A 25,364-nucleotide genomic window follows, 5' to 3' on the forward strand; every position below is an offset into this window, starting at 1 on the left:
CTCTGAGAGGCATTCCCTGACTACTTTACATGGGGTATGTCGTGCGGGAGACCCTGCTCGCTGCACCATTTGTCATGTGAGGCGGCCTGCGGGGTCTCTAGACCCGCTCCCCACATAAGAACGCAGGATATGGCTAGGCCAAAAAGGAACACCCATGGAGCCATAGGTAGGGGAGTCATACCACTAGTCTCACTGGAGGCTGGAAACACACGACCAGCAATCTGCTGTCCACTTCTCTGCCTGCCAACCAACCGACTCGACTCCCTTGACTCCCTCGACTCAACTCACCAGTGCAGCCACGGCAGTTATATCAGTGGCTAATTGGCTAACTGGTTACAGCTGACGGCCAATTAGCCACAGCTGATGGCCATCTACTACCCGAGCTAGCACCTTTTTACATGAGGCCAAGAGCCTGGAAACTGCTCTCTGGGGCTCTGTCTCCACAGGTATTAGGGCAGGTCTCTCTGAGATGAGGCAAAAGATAAATAAGGAAAAGATCTGATGGAAGAGAGGTCTTGACTATTGCAAGGGCAGTCTCCTTGTTATGTTCTCTGCAGTGTTCCCAGTGCCCTGCACTTAGTAAGTGTAATGGAGGGTCTCAGCTCCCACTCCCCACATAAGAACGCAGGATATGGTGAGGCCAAAAAGGAACAACAGAGCCACAGATAAGGGAGTCACATTATTATATTCTCGATGGCAGCTGGTCGAAACACAAAAGCAAACATCTGCCAGTACCCCAAGGGGGTCTTCCTGCACCCCAGTCTCACTGGCGGCCAAGTGAGATGCAGGAAGTAGGACCCACACGATCTGCAATCCTCTTATCCACCACGCTTGCTAACCCCACTTGCCAGCCTCAATCCGTGGTCCGCTTCTCTGCCAACCAACCAACCCCTCTTGCTAGCGTAGCCATGGCAGTTATATTAGTGGCTAATGGCTAACTGGTTACAGCTGATGACCAACTAGTCACAGTTGATGGCCATCTATTACCTGAGCCAGCACCTTTCCATATGAGGTCGAGAGCCCTCTGCTCTCTGGGACTCTGTCCCCACAGCAGGCATTCAATAAATCTTTTTCAAATGAACAAATTTGGAGGTTGTTGACAAGATATGAGATACAGAATTTGGGATAAGATGATAAAGGCATTTTGTGTTAAACACCTTCGCTCAAACATCTTCTCAGCGAGGGCTTCTGTGGGGACAGAGCCAGGAGTGCAGTTTCCAGGCTCTCGGCCTCACGCGGAAAGGTGCTGGCTCAGGTAGTAAATGGCCATCAACCGTGATTGGATGGCTATCAGCTGTGGCTAGTTGGCCGTCAGCTGTAACCAGTGAGCCACTGGCCACTAATATAACTGCCGTGGCTATGCTAGCAGAAAAATAGGTCCTAGCAAGAAGATGGTGGCTGAGCTAGTAAGCGGCGGAGTGTGGATTGCGGATTGCAGAGAGGCGGATTGCAGCTAGCAAATGGGGAGTCGGTCAGTTGGCAGAAAAGCGGACAGCAGTTTGCACGTCATGTGAATCCAGCTTCCAGTGAGACTATAGTGGTATGACTCCCCTACCTATGGCTCCGTGGGTGTTCCTTTTTGGCCTCACCGTGTCCTGTGTCCTTATGTGGGGAGCGGGACTAGAGACTCCGCATGACACCCCGTGTGACACCTTCCTTGACCCCACTGTCCCCCAAATTTCTGCTTACTGTGGTCTATTTTTCTCCATAGCATTTAGGAGTTATATATACAACACACATTTGCATATATATTTAATTATATATTCACATGCAAATATAGAATATATACAATGTATTAAATGTAAGACATTTATTATATACAGATGTAAATTATTTACATATTGACACTAGCTATCATGTTATGTAAACTATGTAGTATTTATATATACATTGTATTATATAATTTATACTACATAGTTACATGTATCTATTATAATACATATTTATATGCGAAGCTATAATTTTTACTTATGTGTTATGTTTATGGTCTGTCTCTCTTGCTAGAATGTCAGCTCCGTGAAGGCAAGAAAGCATCCCTAGCGCCTGGCCTACCGCTTGAGCTCCATAAATGTCAAATGAATGAACTCCTTTGGCCATCTGAGCCTCAGCCTTCCCATCTGGAGGATGGGTGTGTCTTTCCATTTGGAGGTACCCCAGTGTTCCGCTCCCTTTTTTCACTCCCAGAACACCGCTCCCGGAATTCCACAGCCCAGGTTTACATTTTCCCATACCCTGGCCGCTGATGCCCACCACGTGCACCAGCCACTGGCCAGACCGGACTACCACCCCCAGCATGCCTCGCGCTTTCAGGAGGGACCACAACCCGTAGGGGTGTCTGGGTCTGACACGGGCTGCCGAAGGCGCGGGAACAGGGGCGGGCGCCCCTCTAGCTAAGCGTTTGTGGTACGTCCCAAACCAGGGCCCTCCAAGTCCCCGCGCTTCCGAGCTCCGCGCAAACTCTGGCTCTTCTTGTGCGACGGAGGTGGTTTGCTCTTCCGTTGCCCCGTGGCTTCGGCTCATCTCCAGCAGGAAGGCGAGGCTTCCGCCCGGCGCAGGGGGTGAGCTGGAGCACGGTGCCCCCCAAGCCCCTGGACAGAATTTGAGGGAGGGGGCTCAGTTTCGGGGATCCCCCAATGGGCATATTTGGAGGCTCTGGGCCCGGGATGGCTTTTAGGGGTGGCAGTTTTTGAGGGACCCTTAAGAAGTGGCTTTTGGGGTGGGATGTGGGAGTCTGTTGTAGGAAATATCCCTTGGAGACAAGGTTTATATACCCCTCGGAGACAGGGTTAAGGGGGATGTTTGGGGAGACCCTTATGGTCCATGAATGAGTACTCTGTCCATGAGGCAGGATTTGGGGTGCTTCCCAAGGGGAGAGGCGAAGTTTGAGGTCCCTGACGTCAAGGCGGAATTTTGGGAGGGCTTGTTTTCAGGAGAGGTCCTGGCCACGGTAGGAACGTTCAGGACCGACGTGGCATTGTGAAGGTATCTGTGGCCTTTGTGACCTCTGCTTATATGATGCGATACCCCCCGTGCTTGAGTACTCGGGGCGGGGAGACTGGACAGGTCGGGGCCCACAAGTTGTTAGGGAGAGGAGCCCCCAGCCCAGGCTGTGGAAGGGACGCCGGAGCACAGCTTGCTACGCGCTTCCCGAGGGGACTGGGTGCCACCCGGCCTTCGTTGGCCGCGGCTTTCTTCATTATTCATGAGGAGGTGGGGCTATGAGGAAGCCCATTTTTTTGCCTCTTTCGCACCTGGTCCGCTGGAAGTATCGGCTTGTGAATTATTCACGATGGGGCGGATCAGCGTGCTGAAGGGGCGTTCTACAGTTTGCCGGGCAAACTAGCCCTCATTGATTAATCGTAAAGGTGAGTAGCGCCCAAGTTTTCAGTGGCTTCTCTAGGGGCGTTGTGCATAATTCATGAGGGGCGTAGCTTTTATGGATTCATCTGCATGATACACTGTTAGCTTTGCCTTGTAGGCTCCAGGGTATAAGCCTCGTGCATGGTTCATTTCTTAAAGCTCAGTAATCTCAGATTATCAACAAAGGGTCTAGATTCAAATCGTATTGATTCTTTCCAAGCCGTGTGATCTTTGTCAAATCTTTCCGTGAGCCTGAAAAGTGGGCATGGGCATAATGATGATCAGATTAATTTACACTAATTTAGCATTTTATTAGCACATTTAATCCCCACAACTATCCTAGGAGGTAAGTTATTATTATCCTATTTTATAGATGAGGAAACTGGGACACCGGGAGGATAAGTAATTTGCCTACTCCCTGTCAGTGAGTGGCCGAGCCTGCATTCAAACCTAGCCAGTCTAGTTCCAGAGTCTGTACCCCCTAATTTATTGGTACTACTACTGTTAGTTAAATAGAACTATGTGACCAGGAACTGTTCTAAGCCCTTTCTACATATTTATTCGTTTAAAATCTATCATAAGGTAGGTTACTATTCTCATTTTATGGGTGGGGAAGCAGTGGCCCAGAGAAGTGAAGTGTCTGGCCCCAGGTCACAGAGCTAGTCATCGGTAGGTGGAAGTGATTTTTCTGAGGGTTTAAGAACTCTCTAAGGAGGTCACCTTTGAGCTGAGACCCGAAGGACAAGAAGAAGGACAAGAAGAAATCGATTTCCTGCTCTGCATTCCTGAGATCAGTGGCACAATGCCTGGAAAGGAGACACCACATCTGTTAATGGGATCTATTATTATTCGACAGAAATGTGTTCAGTGCTTGGGGTTTATCTCTAGTGACTTGGCAGTCAGTCCTACCTATTTAATGGACATTGGTGACCTTAGCATTCTGTTTTCCAGTGTCCTTCTGAGAGGGTGTTTGAAGGCATTATTTTTTAAATAATGCCCCAAGTTGGGGGGCTTCTCTAGTGGTTGGGTATACCCTCACACACAACTAATTTTATATTAATATATTTACATATTACCTTTATAGTAATATACACATATATATTTTTTTAAATTTAACAGTGCCCTTTGCCAGCACTACACTGAGCTCATCCATAATTCATATTCTCTGATTTTGATAACATATTGCCTTATGAGGTAGATGGGTTCTATTGCTATCTCCATTTTACAGTCATGGAAATTGAGGCACTTGCCAGAGGCATGTAGTGCGTCTGGATTTGGTTGGAACAAGGCAGCCCTGTTTCACGTGCAGTTAGTCAGGGGTGGGGAGGCGGCTGCTACACTTCCCCTGGGTTTCCCCTGTGACTCTGCAGCATCGGCTTTTATTATTCATGTACAGGAAGGCGTGCCCATGTTGCCAGGGCTGGATTACCCTAATCCCTACTTGCTGGGAGGGCTGTCCATCAGTCTCATGCATAATTCATAATGAGTGGGTGGGACCTTTCTTGACCTTTCTGAGTTTCCAGGTTGAGCTGCTGCAACATTGTTATTCATTATTCATGAACCGGGGAGTGTGTTTTTCCTGTAGTAGCCCTATTTCCCTGCTTACAGAGTATTAGATGCTGCAATAGGTGGGCCTGCCCCTTTTGTTCCAGCCCACGGGGCTTCATGCATTATTCATAAGAGATGTAGCCTTGGTCTCCTTGGCTTCCGGGCTGCTGCAAGATCATTCATTATTCATGAGCAGTGGGGCGTGGCTTCCATGTTGGCTTTCTGGTCGCAGAGTGTTAGTCAACCGAGCACCTGGGCATATACATAATTCATGACCAGGAAGTGTGGGCTTGAGGTCCTTTCTTGGTTTCCATGGCAGCCTGGCTGCAGCAATTTATTCATTATTCACGTTCCTCTGCTTTCCCGATTTTCCTACTTAGTGCCATAGTAGCCACCAGGTGGAGCTAGTCCTCTTTAAATGAGTCCCTGACTTGCAGGGATCAACATTCATGATTCATGAATGGGCGCGGTCTGCCTGCATCCGGGTTCCTGGGGGTAGGGCCCAAGGTTTTGTTCCGGCCTTGGGCTCAGCAGCCGCCATCTTGTGTCGGCGGCGGAGGTGAAGGAGGCTACAGGGACGAGCGCAACCACTACGGCCGGGGGAGGAGAAGGCGGCCCAGGCGGCGGCGACGACTCTAGGCGGCCCAGGCGGCGGGGAGGAGGAGAAGGAGGAGGGTGGCTTGGCTTCGTCTCCTACAGGAGTTGGCGGCGGCGCGACCCGGGGAACCGGCATTGGTAACAAACGGCCTCTCTCAGCGCCTTGGCCGGGGTTTCGGGATGCATTGGAAGGGACAGGGCCGGCGCTGGGCCAGGCTGATGTCGGGGCGGGCGGTGATAACTCGGAAGCTGGGGTTCGGTGGGGGTGGGTGGGTGCAGATCTTGGGGCGGGGCCGAAATTTCCCATCCAGGACCAGCCCAGTCCCTCGGCCTCGTAAATCTGACCTTGGGGTCAGACCCTCTGGATCTGTTTGTAAAGACTCCGGTCCAGTATCCCTAGTCAGGGACTGACCCGGTCCCGAACCTTGCACTGCAGGTCAGAACTGCCCCTTATCACCAGTAGAGCCTTACCGGGTTGAGACTCCTGGCCAAAACCTCCCACCAATGCATATCATCAAAGACCGTCCCTAGTCCCTCAGTATTTGCTTTCCAAGAGGGGCCAGACCCCGGGGAGGTTCACATGGCTTTCATTTCTGAGAGTCTTTTCTAGCATCTTCAGATCCTCCCAACACAGAGAGAAAATCTGCCCTCAAATGTTCCAAGTAGACTAGACCCTGTGAAAGGCCATCTGGGCCTGGCCTCCATATCAGAGACCCCTCCACATGTCAGGTCTCCCAGCCCCACCCTGCCCTTAGCATCTTCCATCAGAAATCCTCTGGACCAGCACTTCTATTCAGAGACCCCTCTCAGCATTTACTTTGACTCACTTCAATTTCTAGAATCTGCCCTTAGAGACTGTCTCTAAGTGAATGCCCCCCTTTTTCATGCTCCCAGTATTCTCTTCAGAGACTACCCCCTGCAGGCATATCTCCCTCACCAGGCGCCCCTAACCCCAGTATCTTCCCTCAGAGCCTCCCAGGGTAACAGGCACCAGAACTGTTTGGACACAGTCCTCCATTAGGGATAGAGACCCACACACACACACCGCATCTGCCCTTGCAGACCCTATTGGCTCCTAGCCTCCTCTGCCTCAGAGACTCACCTCTCAAACCCCACCCTTCACTCAACCCCTGCCTTTAAAAGCCAACCGGGGAGTGTTGGCTTCTCTCACAGATCCCTTAACCTCACATCAGGTTTCCAAATCTGCCCTCGGCCTTTCAAGGTCCACAGCATCTTCAGTCACAGGTCCGCAGCTTCTCTTTTTAGCTTCATAGGACCCTACCATCATTGTCAGATGTCCCTTCCCCCAACCAGCCCAGTTGTCCTCCAATCAGAACAGAAAACCCCCTTCTCAGCTTCTACTCTAGGCACCTCCACAGGATCCTACATAATTGGTCAGAAAAACCCAACCCCACTAGGGGACCTAGCCAGTATCTGCTTGCTGAACTTAGGGCCAGAACTATCTGGGCTCAGCCTCCCGTTTCCACTCTCTCAGACAAGCTGCAGTCCCTGGTCTGTATCAATGAGCTCCGGTAGAAATCCCACCTTAACTCTACCCTGTGCCTCAGCATCACCCTCATAGCCTCCTGGGACTCTGGCATCAATGTCAGAGACAACTTCCCCTGCAAGTCCCTGTTTTCTTTTTTAGCAAAGATTAATCTCTGCCACCAGCATCTGTCCCCAGGGCCCTAGAGTCCTCCTGATGGACAACAGCCCTCCCTCCAGACCCCAGCATCTCCCTGCTGCCTCCTGGGGTACAGAATCCCCCACCCAGTCCCTGTGCAGCTTCCATGGAGCCCAGCAACTGCCCTCCCACCTCCTTGAAGCCTCTGGGGGCCTGCAGTGTAATTTCCCTGCCCTTCCCTAAAGGAGCCTTTTCCCAAGACCCTTTTGGAAGATTTAAAAGTTCCTTTCCAAATATTTGAGTCTTAATCACCCTTGCCAGGCTCCACCCTGCCTGTCTTGCCCCACTGGCCCCCAGGGCTCCTAACATCCCCTTTCCTGCCTCCCTCTGAGCCTCCCTGGACTCAGACAACTGCCTCCTGACTCGTCTCTTTTATGTTCCCAGGGACTTCTCAGTTAATCCCTCCCAGGAGGCTTGACAGGCCCCAGCATCCTGTGCCCTAGCCTCTCCATCCTGATAACCTGACCCCCTCAAACCTTCTCCAGGACTCCTACCTCAAACCTCTGGTTTGGGTGGTAGAGAATGCTCAGGCTTCAAAATCACCAGTTTGGAAACCTAAGGCAAGTTCTGAAACTCGGAGCCCCAGTTCAGCTTTGCTGAACAGTTGGTAGTGTATGTATCCTAATTGGGGCCTGAGTATATGTTGAGGGAGAAAGGGTATCGATTTTGTGCTGGGGGTGGAGGATCTTGAGCTCCTCTGGGACTTCTGCCCCCGACCTGTTCTGCATTGCCTTGAGACTGGCCTGTTCCAAACCTCTGCAATTGAAATTTACTCCAAAACGCCAACCAACACCTGCTTAGACCCTTGCTGCCAGCACTAGAGGTCCAGAGGTGAAAGGTATAGATATTAAAGATCTCTCTGGCCCTGGATCATCTCTGACTTAGGGAGTGGAGAGATGGTGTGTCCCAAACAGGCAAAGCAGTGACAAGGCAAGGAGATAAGGAATGGAAGCCACTGCAGGTGCCCAGGCAGGAGCTTACTCGCGTCCTCAGATTGCTGAGTTGGTAACCTCAGACCTTGATTTTTTTTTTTTAACTTTCCCAGCTACCCCTTGAGGATAGTTCCATTTGCTTCTGCTTTTGGAGAAAATGGGGCTAAGAGGAAATGAGATCCCTTCCCGGGTCAGAGAGACAGTAAATGGAAAAATATGATTTGCCTTTGTCTCCCTAATTCACCTAGTGTCTTCCTACCTAGGTTGGTTCTTAGCTTTCCTAGTAACTCAGCTGGTTGACTCCGGCTCTAGCCAGCCATGAGGCCTCCTGGGTCCTCCTCTTTCACCCCTGATCCCTTAGGCCTGTGTGCTGGGCCCTGAGCTGGGTCCTGACTCTAGTATTTTCCCCAGGAGGCATTTGGCAAACAGTCCCTCGCCAGCTGCTTCCCTCCGGGCAGGTGGCTGGAGTTTCCTGGGCCTTTGTTTTCTTATTTATGGTGTGGGCATAAGGTTATGTGGTTGTGGACATTGCTGGGATTAAACAAAATCCATTATTCTGACTGACAGGGAGTAAGCCCTTGCTAGATAGCAGGGAGCTCCTGTCATCTTGCTTAGTGCTAGAGTGTGAGAGGTGCCAAGATGGAATCTGAGGTACTTGGTGTGATTGGGTTCAGTGTACAACAGAGGCCTAAAGAGCGTTGGCAGTGAGGAGATGATTCAGGATCCTGTTGTCTCCAGTGTCTGCATCCAGTCACCCCTACCCCCACCCCCAGATTTCACTTCCACAGCGGACTGTATTGTTCTGTCTCTGGGACCTAGTGTGTGACCCTCGGCGAGTTAACTTGCCCTCATGAGCTCAGGTTTTCCCACTTGTCTGGCAAGGACGCTCAGCCCTGCCTTGCATTGAGGGGATGACACCTGATCACACACACCAGGAGGCAGCCTGGGCTTCAGGCTCAGCCGATCCTGGTCTGAGCCCAGCTCGTCACTCTGTGGGAACCTCTGTCAAGTCAACACGTCCCTGAGTGAAGTTTTTTCCCTCCACTGTGAGTTGGGGGTGTTATTGATAGTAGTCCCAACCCCATGGGGTTGCTCTGAGGACAAAGCGAGGCAAGGCTCATAAAGTGCTTAGTATGATGTCTGGCCCAGGGCGGACTCCTAATAAACACTCGCTTATCATTGTTAACCTGCTTAAGGGACTCCACATGCAGGCTTGGAAGGTGTGTGTGTTCTCTCTTCCCTGGCAACTCTTATTGGCCTGGGTGTTTTCCCCTCCCAGAGCTGGGGTGGGAGGGAGGGGATGGGGGGGTGGGGCTTTGTAAAACCCCTCCCTGATCCCCTCTGGGGACTGGGTTCTCTGCCATCACGCCACTCTGATGGATGTCCAAGTCGCGTTTCCCTCCGGCACCCGTGTCGCAGGGGTTAAGGGAGAGGAGAAGGGCTGCTCGTTATTGCTCACCTGCTCTGTGCCAGGCTCTATGGTCTGTGTTCTATCTCATCACTTCAGCAACTCCACGGGGTAGGTAAGTGGTATTATCGCCCCGATTTTACGGCTGAGGGAACTGAGCCATAGGGGTTAATGAGATCTGTTAAGGAGTGGCAAGCTGACCTGAATCTCTATTCCTCCTCTGACTTCCCCACAAGTACATTCTTCTTGTCACTCCTTTCACCCTACAGGATTGGCGTCTCTCCCTCATTATGCTGGGCTGGGGAGAAAGGCGAATGGCCTAGTGGTCAGCAGCATGGATTGCAAGCCAGACCACCTGGGTTCAGATCTTAGCTCTGACAGCTCTGTGACCTTGGGCAAGTCACCTCACCTCTCTGTACCTGTCTCCTCTTCTGTAAAATGGGGATACTAGCCCTTAAGTCTTCCCTTCCCCCATAGTCGCCACTAACCAACAGAAACACCCACGTGCCTCAGGCTCACCTCTGACCTTCCTTTTTCCCTCCAGATGTCCAGCTCGCCGCTGTCCAAGAAACGTCGCGTGTCCGGGCCTGATCCAAAGTCGGGTTCTAACTGCTCCCCTGCCCACTCTGTGTTGTCCGAAGTGCCCTCGGTGCCAACCAACGTGAGTGTCTTCCTGGATACTGGCAGATGGGGTGGTGGGCGGGAATATCTTCTGTGTCACTGTCCATTTGTCCACACCCTCCTCATGCATGTCTCCCCTCCGTTCCTAGGGAATGGCGAAGAACGGCAGTGAAGCAGACATAGATGAGGGCCTTTACTCCCGGCAGCTGTAAGTGGGGCCAGAGTCGGCCAAGAGGTGGGAGAGGGGCTCTGAGAGGATGTGGGCAGGAAGGCCAGGCCCTGACCCAGCATGCCCCCTAACCTGACAGGTACGTGTTGGGCCATGAAGCAATGAAGCGACTCCAGACTTCCAGCGTACTGGTATCAGGCCTGCGGGGCCTGGGCGTGGAGATTGCCAAAAACATCATCCTTGGTGGGGTCAAGGCTGTCACCCTACATGACCAGGGCACTGCCCAGTGGGCTGACCTCTCTTCCCAGGTACCTCTTCCTGGCTTCCTTCTCCCCTGCCGAGGGATTAGCCTTCCCAGGCTCTGTAGCCACTTCACTTTGTCCCCTACCCCCCTTTGCAGTTCTACCTGCGGGAGGAGGACATCGGTAAAAATCGGGCTGAGGTCTCTCAGCCTCGCCTCGCTGAGCTCAACAGCTATGTGCCTGTCAGCGCCTACACTGGGCCCCTCGTTGAGGACTTCCTTAGTGGCTTCCAGGTACCTTGGGCATGGCCCAGCCTCCTGCCCAATTCTCTCAGAGCCCATCTCTGGTGTGTTTATTTGTTCGGTATTTAATGGGCTGGCCCGCGTGCCAGGTTTCATGCTGGGGGTTCAGCTAGGGAATGCAGGCAGGATTTAGCCCCTGGACCTGCCTGCATTCCAGGGCGGGGAGATCTGAACAGACAAACAACACAGCACAGGGGTAGGAGCACAGACGAGCCATATTGCCTTGGCGTGAGTTTCTGCTTTTACCACTGTGACCTCGGGCAGGTCTTAATCTCCTATGCCTTACTCTTTCCTGTTTTGTAGACTTGGGGTGGGGGTGGGGGGGTAATACCGACCTCAAAGAGTTTTTGTGAGGGATAAGCACTTAGAATAGCAGCTGGCACATGATAAAGGGCCATCTGGTTGTTTGTTACATAAAAATTCTGGGCTGGAAAGAGTAACTGGGAGCTGAGATTCTGCCCTGGTGTGTCCCAGCAGCCAGGGCATTGCCGCCAAACCCTGAGGTAGGGGTAGGAGTTCACCCTGGTGGGGAGGGGTGCGCATTCAGGCAGAGAGCAAAGTCCCAAGGGTCGTGGCTGAGCAGGCGTTGTCTTGAGAACTGGGAGCAAGTGGGTGTGGTAGGAATGAGCTCAGACTTTGGCTGGGGACAGTTTTACCTCTTCTGTGTCTCATAGGGCATGGCAGGGTTGCGGGCAGGCAGCAGTGGGTGTTGGCAAATGAATGAGTCAGATGTTCTCCAGACTCTGTCCTCTCAGCTGCCTCTTTACCTTGCCTGCCACCGTCTGGGGTTTAGAGACTCATAGGGATACAGTTTCTCTTCACTGAGTTCACGGCCTCTGAATCTAATACAAAGTAGATACTTCGATACTTTGTGTCTATGAAAGAGTTGAACCAACAAAGCCCTCAGGACTCCCTGAAGCCTCACACCAACCTTCCTCCATTCTCACCCTGACCCTCCTCCACTCTCCACAGGTGGTGGTCCTCACCAACACCCCCCTGGAGGACCAGCTACGGGTGGGTGAGTTCTGTCACAGCCGTGGCATCAAGCTGGTGGTGGCAGACACACGGGGTCTGTTTGGGTGAGTATCCCCTCCCTTTTCCCCCCGACCCCTGCCAGGCCCAAGCCAAGACCCCCAAGATCTCACTGCCCTCAGCCCCCCTCAGCCCCCCGGGTTTTGGATTCTATGTGTTCACCTCTCCATGTGGCATAAGCGCCATCTGATTCCCAGCAGGGATGGGCTGAATTTGCTCACCAAGTATTTGCTGCATCTTGAGGGACACATGGGGTCCCTGCATGCATGGGATTTGGGCATCAGCCCTGTTGCCTTCTCTACAGGCAACTCTTCTGTGACTTTGGAGAGGAAATGATCCTTACTGATTCCAATGGGGAGCAGCCGCTCAGTGCCATGGTTTCTATGGTCACAAAGGTGAGGAGACCAGCCTCAGGGCTCCTGGCAGGCAGCTGGGCAGCAGCAGGCCTTCCTGTCTGCTTGTGGTACCCTGCGCTTCGCCTCTGAGACTCACTCTTCCTTTAACCAGGACAACCCTGGTGTGGTTACCTGCCTGGATGAGGCCCGGCACGGGTTTGAGAGTGGCGACTTTGTCTCCTTTTCAGAAGTACAGGGCATGGTTGAACTTAATGGAAGTCAGCCCATGGAAATCAAAGTCCTGGGTGAGCTAGGGCTGTGGGGGAATTGGGAGATGGAAGGTGTGTCCCTGGGCTCTGAGCGAGGGGAGACACACCCTGGGTGTCGGAGATGAACCAGGGGCAGAGTCCCCGGGGGTCTGACCAGAACTGGTGGGCATGGGGGAGAGGTGCTGTCTCGTGTCTGAGCTGTTCCTGGGAGAATAGATCGCTGGTATCTGTGCTGAGGGAGAAAGGTCTCTGATGTTTGAATGGAGCAGATAGTGGATCCACTCATGTCTGAGCTGATTTGGACAAGGAGCCGGGAATGTGTTTCAGTGTAGACTTGGGGCCAGGGACACAGGGTCTCATGGGTTTGGGGCTGGGTCTGGGGCGGAAAGGGGATGGCTTCTGACACCAGGTGGAACCTGGGATGGAGAGGAGATGGCTCTTGATGTCTGAACTGGGCCAGGCACAGATTTGTCCTTATCCTGTAGGTGTTGTGGGTTTTAGGGGGAGGGTGGGTAGCCTGACAGCTTCCTGTCTTCCCTAGGTCCTTACACCTTTAGCATCTGTGACACCTCCCATTTCTCCGACTATATCCGTGGGGGCATCGTCAGTCAGGTCAAAGTACCTAAGAAGATCAGCTTTGTGAGTATGGGGAGTAGTAGGCTGTGGAGGTGGTTCTGGACATTTCTAGGTTCTCCATTTCTTTCTTATGGTTCTGATGCCCTGCCCCCCACAGAAATCCTTGCTGGCCTCACTGGCAGAGCCCAACTTTGTGATGACAGACTTCGCCAAGTTCTCCCGGCCTGCTCAACTGCATATCGGCTTCCAGGCCCTGCACCAGTTCTGTGCTCAGCACGGCCGGCCCCCTCGGCCCCGCAATGAGGTGGGTGGGTGGGCAAGCCAGCCAGGGCAGATGACCTTGGTACTGAAGGCCCACCATGCCTCTCTACCTGTCCACCTTCCCCTCCCATCCCCACAGTGGCCTAATAGGTGTGCCCTTGGTTCCTTCTGCCCCACCAGGAAGATGCAACAGAGCTGGTGACCTTAGCCCAGGCTGTGAATGCTCGAGCCCGGCAAGCAGTGCAGCAGGACAGCCTGGATGAGGACCTCATCCGGAATCTGGCATATGTAGCTGCTGGGGATCTGGCACCCATAAATGCCTTTATTGGGGGCCTGGCTGCCCAAGAGGTCATGAAGGTCAGCATGGGTGGAGAAGGGCAGGGTAGGCGGTGGGCCAGGCACCTCCCTTGCCACATCACTTGTCCATCTATGTCAGGCCCCTATTAACCACTGACCAGTTCCCCTTTCCTCCCCAACCTCTAGGCCTGCTCCGGGAAGTTTATGCCCATCATGCAGTGGCTATACTTTGATGCTCTGGAGTGTCTCCCTGAGGATAAACAGGCCCTCACGGAGGACAAGTGCCTCCCGGTATGTGAGCGGGTCCCATGGGAAGGTGTCATTGGGGGCATTTTTGGCAAGACCCTTCTGATCCTCCTCCCTTCACGTTCTGCAGCGCCAGAATCGTTATGATGGGCAGGTAGCTGTATTTGGCACAGACCTGCAAGAGAAGCTGGGCAAGCAGAAGTACTTCCTGGTGAGTGATCCCCTTGGACACCTCCTGGCCTCTGGCCACCTCTTCTGGGTCTCCTGCCTCCTGAGGGGGAGGGTCTTTTGGTTCTTCTGCCTCTATTATATGGCTTTGCCATTTTCTTTATCTTGAGGGAAAGACTGGTGCATCCTTCTGTTTGTCCCCTCTGTGCCACTTCCCTCAGATGACTGGTTGCTTATTTCCTGTGGCCCTGGGACTTGAGGATGGGGCACTAGATCTCTTCCTGGCATTTGCTGTCTTCAGAGGGAGTAAGGACTGATGCTAACCTGCATTACCCTGACTGGCCTCTGTCTTTTCTTGCGTGTTTCCTAGGTGGGTGCAGGTGCCATTGGCTGTGAGCTGCTAAAAAACTTTGCCATGATTGGGCTGGGCTGTGGGGAGGGCGGAGAAATTGTCGTCACAGACATGGACACCATTGAGAAGTCAAATCTGAACCGACAGTTTCTGTTCCGGCCCTGGGATGTTACGGTGAGTGAGCGGGTGGGATGGAGGGTGCTTTGTCATCTCACTTTCCTCCTGTCTTTTCTCATTCTTTCTGGAAAGGAGGCCTTTCCACTTTTTTCTCTCCTTTGTCTCTTAATCCTCAGTTTTTCTGTCACTCATTCAACAAACATTTATTTAGTGAGTACCCTTCCATTGACTCCACCATTTTTCATCCCCCTTTTTTTTCCCTTGACCTCTTATCAGTGCTGTTAGGACAGTGTATTGGGGTTCTCCCAAACCACCCCCAAGTTTTGTGCTTCGTTAGGAAGACTCACAGGACTCAGCATGTAGTCAGTCATATTCCCAGCTGTGATTTCTTCCAGCAAAGGATGCAGAGCAGCATCAGCGAAGGGAAAAGGCATGCAGGGTGAAGTCTGGGGGCGACCAGGCACAAGTTTCCAAGACTCGCAGTGGAGTCACAGAGGACATGTTTAATTCTCCCAGTAGCCAGTTGCAACGACATACGTGAAATGTTGCCAACCAGGGAAGCTTGTTAGAGACTCAGCACCCAGGGTTTTTACTGTGGGCTGGTCATATAGGCACCCTCTGCTGGGCACATACCCAAATTCCAGATTCCCAGAAGGAAAGCAGGTGTTCAGCAGAAACCACATTGTTTGTATAAGCAGTCTAGGCAGAGAGAGCCACCCTTACCAGGTAAGGAATGGTAAGATCACTCCCCAAATCCAAGTTCCCAGACGTTAGCCAAGGACCAGCCTTGCGAGCAGGTCTTTGCTTGGGGAATGCTTTATGCCTGCTAGGTTCACTCTTCTCTGCACAGATGCAAGCTGGGTTATACAGGAACCTAGCTGGGAAGCCTTCTGTGGGGAACAATGTCAGTTATAGTTAATGTCCATGATAAGTGCTCTGCAAAGGAAACAGCAAAAATAAGGGAAGTTGGGTGGGTCCGGGACACAGGTTTGCTCTTTGGATCACAGTGGTTGAGGAAGGGTCTGCAGACTTGGAGGGGGTGAGCGAGTAGAGCCCCCTCTTCTGGGGAAGAGTGTTCCAGGTCACGATCCAGAGGTGGGGAACAGTAGGAGATGAGCCAGAGGAAACGGGGACAGCTCCTTTTACCCTCAGTGGAGGTGAGAGCCAGGCGACAGTTCTGAGCAGAGGAGGGACAGGACCTGACTTGAGACTTTGAGACGATCCTGCTTGTCTGTGTGGTAAGGTCCTGTTTTCTTTGAGGGAATGTCCCCAACCCCGGGTGCTGTTATCTGAAAGAACAATAGATGTTGGGCAGGCAGAGGACCAGATGGCTGGCCTGTTGTCGCCAGTCGGTGTGTGGCCACTGCTTCCCTTTCCGCGGAGCCCCTGCTACATCTGTCACAGCCCTGTCCATGCTGCACTGTCACAGGCTGTCTCCTACTAAACCAGCGAGCCTCCTGAGGTTGGCTGACTGAATGCACGAATAACCGAGCTGTGTTTCCCCATCCTCACCCTCACCCCCTCTAGAAATTAAAGTCTGACACCGCTGCTGCAGCTGTGCGCCAGATGAATCCACACATCCGGGTGACCAGCCACCAGAACCGTGTGGGCCCTGACACGGAGCGCATCTATGATGACGATTTCTTCCAAAACCTGGATGGTGTGGCCAATGCCCTGGACAACGTGGATGCCCGTGAGTTTCGAGGCGGGTGAGGAGGTCGGGCGCGCGCGCACGCATTCTCCCTCTGCCTCTGCCTCGCTGCTGTCTGTCTCCCTGTCTTCACCTGATAGCCTGCCCCCCACCCCCAGGCATGTACATGGACCGCCGCTGCATATATTACCGTAAGCCGCTGCTGGAGTCGGGCACACTGGGCACCAAGGGCAATGTGCAGGTGGTGATCCCCTTCCTGACGGAGTCGTACAGCTCAAGCCAGGACCCGCCTGAGAAGTCCATCCCCATCTGCACACTGAAGAACTTCCCTAACGCCATCGAGCACACCCTGCAGGTGATCAGCTTTGGGCGGTGAGGAAAGGGAGCAGGAGCCCTGCCTCTCGGCCGCCGAGCTCCTGGTCTGCGGGTGTTGCAAGCCTAAGCGCCAGATGTGCTGTTTATCCAAACCTTCCTCCCTCACTTCCCATCCAGCAGCCTAGGTTTCTAAAATGGTTCATTCTTTTGTTTTTTAACTTTGATTTTGGAAATTTTTCAACGTGTAAAGAAGTATAAAGAGTAGTATTGTGAACACTCAAATACCACTCATCAGCTAGATTTAACAGTGGTTCCTGTTTTGCCACATGTTCTTAGTGTGTATTTTTCTTCATGCTGAAGTGTGTCACGGACATCGTAACACTTCACTCCCTAATACTTCAGTATACTTCTGCAAAGGGAGGGTGTGTTCCCAGATAACAGGATCTCTTAGCTTTGGCCAGATATTTCTTTGTCGGGGGAGTAGGAGATGACCTGTGCAAACTCACTAGTTTTACCACTGCCCAGATCAAGTTCATTGGCTTTTAAATTGAGGTGCTGGGGTGGGCGGGAGAGTGCGGAATGTTAGGAGCAGTGGTTGGGTGGCTGCCCTTCTCCCAGAGCATTTGTGTTCTTCCTACTTGATTTGTTCACCGATGTCTTTCTATTGTCTCTGGAAACCCACTTTGTCAGCCATCACCCCCATGTAACTCATTTATTCTGTCCTTAGTGGGCTCGGGACGAGTTTGAAGGTCTCTTCAAGCAGCCAGCAGAAAATGTCAACCAGTACCTCACGTAAGTAGCCAAATGCCCCCTCACCCCATCCCCTGCCTCCTAGCCAAGGCATCCGGTCTGCCTTACCATTGTAACATTTAGTGCCAGGCACACCTAAAATCAATCAGTGAATGCTTGGGCCTCATACCACTGGGGTTGAGGACTAGCTTTCCATGGAGAAAGTGGGGTTGCCCTGGAGCCCATTTCTGGGGCTGCTGTGTAATCCTGCCCCTTTGATCCCTCTAATTCCTGATAGAGACCCCAAGTTTGTGGAGCGGACCTTGCGGCTGGCTGGCACCCAACCCCTGGAGGTGCTGGAGGCGGTGCAGCGCAGCCTGGTGCTGCAGCGGCCACAGAACTGGGCCGACTGTGTGACCTGGGCCTGCCACCACTGGCACACCCAGTATTCTAACAACATCCGGCAGCTGCTGCACAACTTCCCTCCTGACCAGGTAATACCCACTTGCCAGGTCCATTTGGCAGAATCCAAAGCAGGAACCTGCTGTGGGCTCCTCCCGGTCATTAGTCCCCCTGTGGCAGGTGCCCTGAGGCATGGGGGTCACAAAAGAATGATTAAACCTGACTTATTCTTCCCGTCCCCTTTCCTTGGAGCAAGAGACTTCGTTTCCCTTAGTTGTGCTATGGGTAGAGTCATAACAACTCCCAGGCTATAGGGATTGTGCGGGAGAAATTACGGAGTTAAGAGCACAGGAATTGATGTGGGTTCAAATCCCAGCTCCATTTGCACTTGGGCAAGTCACATGACTTCTCTTTGCACCTCAGTTTCTTCATCAGTGAAGTAGAGATAATAGTATATCTACTTCGTGGGGATTTTTGTGAGGCTTTATTGATACTTACTAACATCCAGTTCATACAGTGCCTGGCAATCCATAAGAGTTTGTTGAATGGCTATCTTGCACAAAGCGATTGCCGGGAAATTGGTGGTCGTTTTTTCTCAGTGATGTCCCTGCTTCGGCCTGGCATCAACTTCCATCTACAGTACCCTACAGTCTGAGTCTTTCATGGTTGAATCCAGCCTGCTGTGTGTGCCCAACCATAGTGAGTCAAGGCCCATCCGGGGCCCAGGTGGGGAGTTAGGATTGTTAGAAAGGCCTCCGCTCTCTGGTCCTGCTCCTCAAAAATCTCTCCACTCCTTTAGCTCACAAGCTCGGGAGCTCCGTTCTGGTCTGGGCCCAAACGCTGTCCACACCCACTCACCTTTGATGTCAACAATGTAAGTCTCCTCCCTGGGGTCTTCTAGGCTCGGTGGGTGGGAGGCCAAGACTCCCCAGACGAGGACTGATGTCTTCCCCCTTCTGGGTCCTGCCTTCTCCCAGCCCCTGCATCTGGACTACGTGATGGCTGCCGCTAACCTGTTTGCCCAGACCTATGGGCTGATGGGCTCTCAGGACCGAGCTGCTGTGGCTGCACTCCTCCAGGCTGTTCAGGTCCCCGAGTTCACCCCCAAATCTGGTGTCAAGATCCACGTCTCCGACCAGGAGCTGCAGAGCGCCAATGCCTCTGTTGGTGAGAGTGTTAGGCCGGTCAACCATGAGTCACCTCCTCACTTGTCCCCTGCCCAGCTCAGCCTGCGCAGCAGTCCTTGGGCTCTGCTCTGCAGTCCCAGGCCTGAAGCTTCCCCCACCTTCCTTTGAGTCTCTCTTCCTCAGAAATGCAGGTGGTCGGTGGGGGCAAATTCTCTCCCTCACTCCCGCGCTCTAGTCCTCAGGAGAACTAGTTGTTTGTTTCTCTTGCTCTGTGTATCTGCCTTGAAAGAAAAACTCGTGCTTTCTTCTTGATCTGTCTATCTGGGGGGGGGGGGGCTATGATCTCCACCAGTTCCCTTGATACCCACTTCCATCTTCCCAGGACCCCATGTTCCTTCACGTGCCTCTTCACCCTAGTATGCCCTCCATGTAGCTTTCTTCCTTTCCCTCTCAACACTCCCTCCTTATCTCCCTCTCCATATCTTCCCCCCAGTCCCCCTGTCTTTCTCCATCTTTTTCTCCCAGTTTATTCTGTATATCATGGGTAAAGGGCCAAGTATTATAGTAACTCTTAACCGTGTTTCCCCGAAAGTAAACCCTAACCGGGCAATCAGCTCTAATGCATCTTTTGGAGCAAAAATTAATATAAGGGGCCGGCCCGGTGGCTCAGGTGGTTAGAGCTCCGTGCTCCTAACTCCGAAGGCTGCCGGTTCGATTCCCACATGGGCCAGTGGGCTCTCAACCACAAGGTTGCCAGTTCAATTCCTCGAGTCCTGCAAGGATGGTGGGTAGCGCCCCCTGCAACTAAGATTGAACACGGCACCTTGAGCTGAGCTTCCTCCCGGATGGCTCAGTTGGTTGGAGCGCGTCTTCTCAACCACAAGGTTGCTGGTTCGATTCCTGCAAGGGATGGTGGGCTATGCCCCCGGCAACTAGCAACGGCAACTGGACCTGGAGCTGAGCTGCACCCTCCACAAGTAAGACTGAAAGGACAACAACTTGAAGCTGAACGGCACCCTCCACAACTAAGATTGAAAGGATAGCAACTTGACTTGGAAAAAAGGCCTGGGAGTACACACTGTTCCCCAATAAAGTCCTGTTCCCCTTCCCCAATAAAATCTTTTAAAAAAAATTAATATAAGACCTGGTCTTATTTTACTATGAGACCGGGTCTTACATAATGTAATGTAATGTAATAATAATATATAATTTAATATAATTTAATATAATAAATATAAGACCGGGTCTTGTATTAATTTTTTGCTCCAAAAGACGCATTAGAGCTGAATTTTCTGGCTAGGCCTTATTTTCGGGGAAACAGGGTAGGCTTTATAGGCCATACATTATCTGCAGCTGTCACCTTTGCAGTTGAAGCACAAAAGTAGCAATACGTAACAGTAAATGAACAAATGGAGCTGTGTTCCCATAAAATTTTGTTCATAAAAGGTGGCAGGCTTAATTTGGCTCATGGGGCCCCGTGGTCTGTGTTCATCCACTCCCCTTCCATCTCTCTTCCTCCATAGATAATGAATGCATCTGTAGTTATGTAACTCCGCCTGTATTTCACTTCCATCTTCCCCTTCCTCTCTATATGTCTTCTCCCATCTCCTTTGTCATCACCCCATCTTCCTTCCTAAATATCTATCCCCTTGTGTTCCTCTTTGTATTAGGTTGGCGCAGAAGTAATTGCGGTTTAAAGAGTTGAAAAAAAAAAATTGCAAAAACCGCAATTATTTTTGCACCAACCTAATACATTTCTTTCCATCTTTCCTTCACTTCTCCCTTTATTTATTTATTTGTTTGTTTGTTTGTTTGTTTGTTTGTTTGTTTGAAGATTTTATTGGGGAAGGGGAACAGGACTTTGTTGGGGAACAGTGTGTACTTCCAGGCCTTTTTTTCTCAAGTCAAGTTGTTGTGCTTTCAGTCTTAGTTGTGGAGGGTGCCGTTCAGCTTCAAGTTGTTCTTTCAGTCTTAGTTGTGGAGGGCGCAGCTCAGCTCCAGGTCCAGTCCTTTATTTCTTTTATCCATATATTTCTTCTATCTCAAATGTGTATATATAGTATACGTAAGATGTATGTAAAAAGAATATAATGTATATAAGGTGTTAAAATGTATAATATATATAAAATCTCCTACCTGTCTCACCCTTTTAAATGCCCCCATGCTCCCATTTTCATTTCTCCTCTCTCCCCCTCCATCTTTCCTCTATATCCACATTTGCATATTTCCCCCAACTTCTCCTTCACAAATCTTTTTCATCAGCTCTTCCCCTGTATCCTCCATGTTTCCCCACCTCTCTACATCATTCTCCCCAAGATCTCCAGCTCTCTCTGGATCTCTCCATCTCCACTTTCTCCTAATGTCATTTTGGTTCCATAGTGTCTCTAGAGATAATGCTTGATAACCCCCCTTGTCTTCAGGTTTGTGCTCTATTGCCCTGTCTACCTCTCCCGCTTGCCCCTCCTCCTCCCAGAATGGCTTTCCTTTTCAAATCCTTTATCTACCTGAATACCTTTTGGCCCACCCCAAGCTCCCGTTTCCATTTCAGACCCTGGCCTGGGATTTAAAGGGCTCATGGTATCCTCTCTTCCTGCAGATGACAGCCGTCTAGAGGAGCTCAAGGCCACGCTGCCTAGTCCAGAAAAGCTCACTGGGTTCAAGATGTACCCTATCGACTTTGAGAAGGTGCTGGGTGGGAGGCCTGGGCAGGCAGGGGCATGGGTTAAGCATGGATGGGCTGGACAGAACAGATCTCTGGGGATCTGGAGGCAGCCCCAGGCCTTTGTGGGGATTGGATGATGGGCCTACCATGTGGCCTTGAACAGATAGGTGTTCCCAGCCATGCCTTTGTGATCTGAGAGAGCCCGGCAGGTAATGGCAGTGTCCCTAGAGACCAGGCATCCTCTTCCTCCTCTCATCCTCTTATTATCTCCCCACCCTCCCTCTCTCCCCGAACTCATTAAAGGATGATGACAGCAACTTTCATATGGATTTCATTGTGGCTGCATCCAACCTCCGGGCAGAGAACTATGACATTCCCCCTGCAGACCGGCACAAGGTGAGGGGAATCTAGAACTAACGTTCACCCCCTCCTGGGCTCGACTGAGTTCCCCACACTCCGTCCCTCCTGTAGACTCGGAGCCACTTCCCCCTTCAACACAGCCTTCCTTGATGTCTCCTGTCTCCCAGAGCAAGCTGATTGCAGGGAAGATCATCCCCGCCATCGCCACAACCACAGCAGCTGTGGTTGGTCTTGTGTGTCTGGAGCTCTACAAAGTGGTGCAGGGGCACCGACAACTTGACTCCTACAAGAATGGTTTCCTTAATTTGGCCCTACCCTTCTTCGGCTTCTCTGAACCCCTTGCTGCACCCCGTCACCAGGTGAGGGCCTGCATCAGGGGTGAGGTGTTTGTAGAAGCTGGCTCTAGTTTGCTTCATAGACTTGCACCAGGTGAGGGTTTCTGTCAATGTGTACCTACTCCTTTTGTGCGCCCCTTGTTCATTTATTCACTCATATCATATTTTTCGAGTACCTTCTATGTGCTAAACACTGGCATGATTCTGCCTGTGGAAGCCCTCAGAAAAGATGGGAAGTTGAATTGTGCCCTAGGAAATTATTAACTACACAATAATAGCAACCGACATTTATTAGGTGCTTACTATGCTAAGTTCTTCTACTTGCTTCGTTTATTAATTTATTCAAATATTTATTGAGCACCTGCTATGCCAGGTACTCTTATAGGTGCTACAGTTATATTAATGAGATAGATTAAATAATACAATAAGTGATTTTGAAACCCTGAAAAAAAGAATAGGATACAGGGGACTTGAGAGTACCAGGTGGCAAAGGGTGGGTTTGGGATTTTAAATATGTGATGGTCAGAGAGGCTTGTGATCTCACTTAACATGTCCCTTCATGAGTGGAGGTGGGAGAGTGATGGGGCCGGACCCTCTGGTGGCCCCCACCCCACTGACCGGCTCCTTGTCCCGCAGTACTATAACCAAGAGTGGACGTTGTGGGATCGCTTTGAGGTACAGGGGCTGCAGCCTAACGGTGAGGAGATGACCCTCAAGCAGTTCCTTGACTACTTTAAGGTGAGGCCCCTTCCTCGCTCTCACCCCACCTGGGGGTGGAGTGTGCGGGTGACTGGCCTGTCCACCCCTGTGACATTGCCATCCCCTCTCCCTCCTCCAGACAGAGCATAAATTAGAGATCACCATGCTGTCCCAGGGCGTGTCCATGCTCTACTCCTTCTTCATGCCAGCCGCCAAGCTAAAGGAACGATTGGATCAGCCGTGAGTTGGGTGGCGGGGAGCCTCGGCTTGCAGCTGGCCCAGTCCTCTTCCCTGCCCTTCACCTCCTCGACCCCCACCCACCTGCCCTTCCGCTCGGCTTTCTGCTTTCCTGACCCTCTGCTCCCCTGCCCCCAGGATGACAGAGATCGTAAGCCGTGTGTCGAAGCGAAAGCTGGGCCGCCATGTGCGGGCGCTGGTGCTTGAGCTGTGCTGCAACGACGAGAGCGGCGAGGATGTTGAGGTCCCCTACGTACGATACACCATCCGCTGATCGCAATGCCTTCCTGTAGACTGGTCCCAGCCCCCGTCTCGAGACCCCCTCCAGCCCAGGGCTCCCATTTGACCTCTGGCAGTAGCCCAGCAAGCCAAGCCTGGTGTTCCCTCCTCTTCCCACTACATGAACCCCTCTTGCCATTGCTTCCTATCTTGTTCGGAACCTGAATCCTAATAAAGAATTATTAACCCAGATGTGACATGCCCCCGCTGGTTCCAGGGAAGCAAGGGGCTTCCTGGTTCAGATGGTAACCCAGAGGGCTTGGCCCCACCCCAGCTACCAGTTTCCTGGGCAGAGAAAATGTGGGAATTGCCACCTTCTTGCTCCTGCCCTCCCTGCTTAGGAGGAAGTAGAGGCACCAGTGAGGCCATAGAGAGCAGCTAGCTACCTGGGTCCAATTTATTTGAACTGGGTTACAGTTTCTCCTTTTCCACCTCCTTATTCCCTGCCTGCCATATTGATGTTGGGTCAACACGGCTGATATCCTTGGGGCAGATACCTTTCAGCCTGGCTCAAGGCACTCAGACCCTGGACATGCCTTTACCATCATGATTCCCAATGCCAAAAATGGCTGTGGTGCCCTCAGTTCAACTTCCCTGCTGCAGGGAGGCCTAAAGAGCTCTGCTGGACTGAGGAATGCCAGTGCCTGTGCGTACTTCAGTTTTTATGAAAATATTTAGCTGAGAACACCTTTCCTGCCCCAACTTACCCCCCAGGGCCTGGTCTGCCTGTCCTGAGGGACGCCAGAGAGGCAGCTATGGGGGCTGTGGGTTGTGATTGGTTAGAGCAGGCCCCAGCAGGACTGTATGTTCCATCTTTAGTCTTGGCTGAGCACTCCAAACAGTTGAAAGCACCAGTCTGGCCACCTGGTGCCTGAGGATGCCACTTATACCTCTGTCACCCAGCCACTTAGACTCCTCATCCCTTCACTCAAACGTGGGTCCTGAGAATAGCACAACCTATCCCTGAACCTGCCCTGACACCCCTCACAGCCTATCCCCACATTCACTGCCTCCTGGGCCAGCTTCAGACACCATGTATGCCCTGGTCTACTTCCCTCATGACCTCATCCTTTCACACTTCCTTTTTATTTCCCACCAGGACACTGGACTGAGGTGCTTTACTTCTGGCATCTAGTTAGTGGTGATGCTAGCTGTCTAGGTTAAGTGCAGATTTTCCATTGCTGCTCTAGAGTACTCCAAACATTCCACACCTCTGTCCACTGTTTCCACCATTGCAGCATCTGAGGCTTGCGCACACACTTAATTCCTCTACCCCCCTTCTCCACTATCCCAGCTCCTTGGGTACTCTGTAGACACTGTTCACTGGATCTTACCCATTTACAGCTCCTGATTCTCCAGATACTTAGTTCCTTGCTTCACCACCACAGCTCTTGGATCCCCTTGCTACTTGATTCACACCTGACACCCTTCATCAAGAACCCATAAATCCTGCTTGCGTTTTATTTCCCCAATACATGTCATTGTACTTGTCTGTCATGTTTGTCTACTGTTACAACACCAGCAAGATAGGAGACCAGGGCTCTGGGCATGGGTTGGGTGGCTGCATTGAGCCCCCTGCACCTAGCAGGCACCAAGGACAGGATGGGACAAGGTGGTTTCCTCATGTCTCTGCCTAGGACTATTTGCCATTCAGGCATTCCACAAACATTCATTGAGTACATACTGTGTGCCAGGCACATCCTAAGCATTGGAGACCACAATGGATCAAAAAGATCCCTCTCCTGGGCAGGGGTGGAGGGTTGTGTTCTAGTGTAAGACCCAGAATAGACAACAAACAGCAAATTGTTGGAAGTTGATAGGTGCTATTCAAAGGTCTGTAGAGCTAAGTCAAGATCTGGAATGATGGGGTAGGTAGGCATTTTTCAAATGACTAAGAGAAACCTTCATGAAGAAGGTAACATTGAAGTAAAGAAGGTAACATTGAAGCAAGAAAACATTGAAGTGAAGGTAACATTGAAGCAAGAAAACATTGACGTGAAGAGGGTAACATTGAAGCAAGAAAACATTGAAGTGAAGAAGGTAACATTGAAG

General features: G+C 51.7%; 1 protein-coding gene across 7 annotated transcripts; it reads left to right on the forward strand.

Annotated features, from left to right (window-relative positions):
- The first annotated feature begins 2,408 nt into the window (after positions 1 to 2,408).
- UBA1 (ubiquitin like modifier activating enzyme 1) lies at positions 2,409 to 23,504 on the forward strand. 7 transcript variants are annotated; one of them, XM_074323993.2, is made up of 28 exons: positions 5,429 to 5,643; positions 7,574 to 7,749; positions 9,799 to 9,924; positions 10,074 to 10,190; positions 10,300 to 10,358; positions 10,459 to 10,627; positions 10,720 to 10,854; positions 11,836 to 11,942; positions 12,200 to 12,290; positions 12,403 to 12,535; positions 13,041 to 13,138; positions 13,233 to 13,379; positions 13,517 to 13,693; positions 13,820 to 13,924; positions 14,010 to 14,090; positions 14,418 to 14,573; positions 16,044 to 16,209; positions 16,326 to 16,522; positions 17,210 to 17,274; positions 17,510 to 17,705; positions 18,413 to 18,487; positions 18,591 to 18,780; positions 21,337 to 21,425; positions 21,706 to 21,798; positions 21,930 to 22,121; positions 22,734 to 22,835; positions 22,936 to 23,036; positions 23,172 to 23,504. In XM_074323993.2, the coding sequence occupies exons 4-28, from the start codon at positions 10,074 to 10,076 to the stop codon at positions 23,305 to 23,307; spliced, it is 3,177 nt and encodes a 1,058-aa protein (XP_074180094.1). In that variant the 5' UTR covers positions 5,429 to 5,643; positions 7,574 to 7,749; positions 9,799 to 9,924; the 3' UTR covers positions 23,308 to 23,504. The 7 variants fall into 7 exon arrangements, with proteins under 7 accessions (XP_019572293.1, XP_074180094.1, XP_019572294.1 ...); XM_019716735.3 differs by lacking the exon at positions 9,799 to 9,924; XM_019716733.3 differs by lacking the exon at positions 7,574 to 7,749.
- The last annotated feature ends 1,860 nt before the right edge of the window (positions 23,505 to 25,364 follow it).

This window comes from Rhinolophus sinicus, chromosome 18 (genome assembly GCF_057876585.1).
Source record: "Rhinolophus sinicus isolate RSI-liver-muscle chromosome 18, RSI-T2T, whole genome shotgun sequence".
Classification (NCBI taxonomy): domain Eukaryota; kingdom Metazoa; phylum Chordata; class Mammalia; order Chiroptera; family Rhinolophidae; genus Rhinolophus; species Rhinolophus sinicus.